The sequence below is a fragment of the Otolemur garnettii genome, unplaced genomic scaffold (assembly GCF_000181295.1).
Source record: "Otolemur garnettii isolate 467f Iridium unplaced genomic scaffold, OtoGar3 scaffold00038, whole genome shotgun sequence".
NCBI classification, from domain to species: Eukaryota; Metazoa; Chordata; class Mammalia; order Primates; family Galagidae; genus Otolemur; species Otolemur garnettii.
The window spans coordinates 15,563,135-15,567,399 of record NW_003852433.1 but is presented as its reverse complement, the minus strand read 5'-3'; the positions used below and the strand labels follow the sequence as shown (position 1 = coordinate 15,567,399).

At 44.7% G+C, this 4,265-nt stretch overlaps 1 protein-coding gene across 1 annotated transcript in view; it reads left to right on the top strand.

Moving 5' to 3' along the window:
- Nucleotides 1-4,265, top strand: part of TRAFD1 (TRAF-type zinc finger domain containing 1) — a 34,578-nt gene that overhangs the window by 11,715 nt on the left and 18,598 nt on the right. The window contains exons 2-3 of the mRNA XM_012805250.2: nt 2,044-2,179; nt 2,292-2,345. Coding sequence (XP_012660704.1) covers nt 2,108-2,179; nt 2,292-2,345 — 126 coding nt within the window. The 5' untranslated portion in view covers nt 2,044-2,107. The remainder of the gene's footprint in view (nt 1-2,043; nt 2,180-2,291; nt 2,346-4,265) is intronic.

The following is a 4,265-nucleotide window of genomic DNA, read 5'->3' as shown; positions in this document are numbered from 1 at the left end:
ACAGAGTCTCACTTTGTTGCCCTCGGTAGAATGCTGTGACGTCCCAGCTCATAGCAACCTTAAACTCCTGGGCTTAAGTGATTCTCTTGCCTCAGCCTCCCAAGTAGCTGGAACCATGGGTGTCCATCACAATGCCCAGCCAGTTTTTGGTTGCAGTTGTTGTTATTTAGCTGGCCCTGGGCCAGGTTCGAACCCCAAAACTTCGGTGTATGTGGCTGGTGTTGCAACCACTGTGCTATAGGCGTAGCCTTTTTTTTGTTTGTTTTGGAGTTTTTTTCACCGGGGTTGGGTTTGAACACACCACCTTTGGTATATGGTGCCAGTGCCCACTCCTCTGAGCCACAGGTGCTGCCCTTTTTCTTTTTTTTTTTTTTGAGGCAGAGCCCTGGGTAGAGTGCTATGGCATCACAGCTCACAGCAACCTCCAACTCCTGGGCTTAAGTGATTTTCTTGCTTCAGCCTCCCAAGTAGCTGGGACTATAGGCGTTCACCACAATGCCCAGCTATTTTTTGGTTGTTTTTTGGCCGGCCCATGCTGGATTCAAACCTGCCAGCTCTGGTGTTATTTGGCTGGCACCTTAGCCACTTGAGCTACAGGCACTGAGCCTTTTTTTTGAAAGAAAAAAGTCTTGCTGTGTTGCCCAGATTGGCCCTGAATGCCAGGCTCAAGCCTCTCAACTGGCTGGCTTTATAGGCGTGCACTACTGCCCCTGGCAAAGTAAGACCTTTGAATAGTATGTGCCTCTAATTTGAGTTTATATACACTCTTATCAGGTTTAAATGGTCCTGCTCATTTGTCACTTTATCCTTCCTCTTTGATTAGATCACTTAAGCTAAGTAAGAATGGCAAAAATTAGATGAAGAGGCAGACTGAGGGAAAGGCTCAGAATTTCATTTTTTACAGTTTGGTGATAAAGTGTATACCAACCCAGGCAGAGAGCATGTTTCTGACCAGCATCCAGCCTATTTGAAAGGCATGTGGGACAGAAAAGAAGCAATTTCCCCTTCTTCTTGGACTATCTCAAAGCTGGCCTCTACTCTTTTTGGTTTGACTTTTCATAGAATAAAATCCAATGAAATTAAACTGCTTAAGACTGAAAGTGAAAATACGTGGTAGGGTGTATTTTGGGGGGGGGGTGTCTTGTTTTGTTTTTTAAAATAGTACTGGAGTGTATCACTTTGGGGCATAGATGGTTTTGGAAAATCCTAGCTTCATTCTTCTTGGCATCTGTCTTGTTGGTTGTCATCAGGTCTGACTTTAAGAAAGTAAGACTAAGGGCCAGGTGCAGTGGCTCATGCCTGTAATTGTAGCACTCTGAGAGACTGATGTGGGTGGATTGCCTGACCTCAGAAGCTCAAGACCGGCCTGAGCCAGAGTGACTCTGTGTCTAAAAATAGCTGGTTGTTGTGGTGGGCACCTGTATTCCCAGCTGCTTGGGAGGCTTGAGGTAAGGGGATTACTTGAGCCCAAGAGTTCAAGATTGTAGTGAGCTATGATGCCACGACACTCTACGGAGGGAGGCAAAGTGAGACTCTGTCTTTAAAAAAAAAAAAAAAAGAAAGACTGAGTGTTTAGGCTCAGTACATAGCACTGCTAATTCAGAACAGTATGCAGAAAACATAACTTTCAGTGTTTAATTCTTAGAAAGCAGGGATGGTAACAGTTGTAAGTTTGTACACTATTAATATAGCGAGAGACAGAGCCTCAAGCTGTCCCCCTGGGTAGAGTGCTGTGGCATCACAGCTCACAGCAACCTCCAACTCCTGGGCTCAAGCCAGTCTCCTACCTCTGCCTGCCAAGTAGCTGGGACCACAGGCACCCACCACAACGCCCGACTATTTTTTGGTTGCAGCCATCATTGTTGTTTGGCGGGCCCGGGCTGGATTCAGACATGCCACCTTAGGTGTATATGGCTGGTGCCTTAGCCACTTGAGACACAGGTGCAGAGCCGATATGTCAGATTTCTACATTATACTACTATGCAAAAAAAGGCATAGATCAGTTAGTAATGCTTAACCTTTTTCATTGGTCTATTTCTGTAGTAAGAAAGAAATTCCTGTGTTTAACTTTACCATCCACGAGATCCACTGTCAAAGGAACATTGGTATGTGCCCTATCTGCAAGGAACCATTTCCCAAATCTGACATGGAGACTCACATGGCTACGGAACACTGTCAGGTAAACCATCAAGTACCCAAATGTTCATCAATGTATTATATTTGATACTGTGCAATAGCAAGAGAATGTACTGTCACAAAGCCAATTTATTGATTCTCACTTCTTACTTTAGGTAACCTGCAAATGTAATAAGAAGTTGGAGAAGAGACAGTTAAAGAAGCATGAGGTTAGTCTCCTTGCACTAAGAAGGGAATGAATTATCATGGGGCCAGTCCTGCTGAGATTGTGGAGCCATATGCAGAGCAAAAAGCAAGTTTGGCTGAGTCTTTGTTCTCCAACAGCTCACATGCATGCTGCCTCTCAAAGCCTGTTTGAGGCTTTGACTATTCAGCTGCTGCCAGATTTAGTTGCCTGGCTGTTATACCTCATGCTCAGGCCCCAGAGTGTCCCTTGGGAACTGGGTCTACCTTTTGGGGTTTGGCAGCCTTGCAAAGTATGAAGCCAAGGTTGGGGTTGCAATTGTGGGATAACTATCTCTCCTTTTTTTTTTTTTTTGAGACAATCTCACTGTGTTGCCCTTGGTAGAGTGCTATGGCATTACAGCTCACAGCAACCTCAAACTCCGGGGCTTAAGCGATTCTCTTGCCTCAGCCTCTCAAGTAGCTGGGACTATAGGCGCTGGCTGCAATGCCCTGCTATTTTTTTGTTGCAGTTGTTTTAGCTGGCCTGGGCTGTGTTCGAACCTGCCACCCTCCGTGTTGTATGTGGCTGGCACTGTAACCACTGTGCTATGGGCGCCGAGCTGGGATAAGTATCTCTTTAATTTTTTGTTGAAATTTTTTTGAGACAGAGTCTCATTCACTTTTTTAAGCTCTTTCCCTTAGGCTAGAGTGCCCAGTCATAGCTCACTGTAGTCTTGAACGCCTATCCTCAAGTGATCCTCCTACCTCAACCACCCAAAGTGCTTGGGATTACCAGGCATGACCCACTGCACCTGGATAGGATAACCTCTTTAGCACACAGTCTGCCTTATGATTTCATTTTGAATTTTTGATCACTTAGATAACATGCTATTTACACTTGAAGAAATTCCTCAGCACATGGTGAGAGAAAATATAGTTTTTGTTTGGTCCTTAGTTGAGACAGAACTGGCCAGCTTTTTATGAGTTTATTAATTAGCCAATTAAAAAATTCCAGTAACAGGGCGGTGCCTGTGGCCCAAAGGAGTAGGGCACTGGCTCCATATACTGGAGGTGGTGAGTTCAAACCCAGCCCCAGCCAAAAACTGCAAAAAAAAAAAAAAAATCCAACAACTGTTTAGGTATTAGTCACGTGGGAGTATATATAATATGTAAAAATTTACCAAGTTATGTGTTTAAGATTTGTGCATTTCATTCTATATACCTTAAACTATAACAACTAAGTTTTATTAATTTATAATTAAATTACCCTTAATTTAAAAGGTAATGGGGGGTTGTACCTGTAGCTCAAGTGGCTAAGGCGTCAACCACATACAGTAGAGCTGGTGGGTTTGAATCCAGCTAGGGCCTGCCAAACAATGACAACTATAACCAAAAAAAGAAAAAAAAATAGCCAGGCATTGTGGTGGGCTCCTGTAGTCCTAGCTACTCAGGAGGCTGAGGCAAGAGAATTGGTTAAAGCTCGGTGCCTGTGGCTCATGTGGCTAGGGCACCAGCCACATACATCTAAGGTGGTGGGTTCGAATCCAGCCTGGGCCTCCAAAAACAACAATGATAGCTGCTACCAAAAGATGGCTGGGTGTTGTGGTGGGTGCCTGTGGTCCCAGCTGCTTGGGAGGCTGAGGCAGGAGACTTGCTTGAGTCCAGGAGTTGGAGGTTGCTGTGAGCTGTGATGCCACTGCACTCTGCCCATGGGGATAGCTTGAGGCTCTGTCTCCAAAAAAAAAAAAAAAAGAAAGAAAGAAAAGAAAACATATTTCCATCTCAAAGTCCTGGCCAAGTGTAATTCTCAAGACCTAATACCCCTAGATAAAGAGCCCACGCAGAGACTCTGCACTTGGGTCTTTCCCTCTGTCAGATGCTCTGGTGCTTTTTAGTCCTTCTGTATTCCTTTCTAATAAAATCCTATCTTACCACTGATCTGTGGTCCATGGGCTCATTCTTCG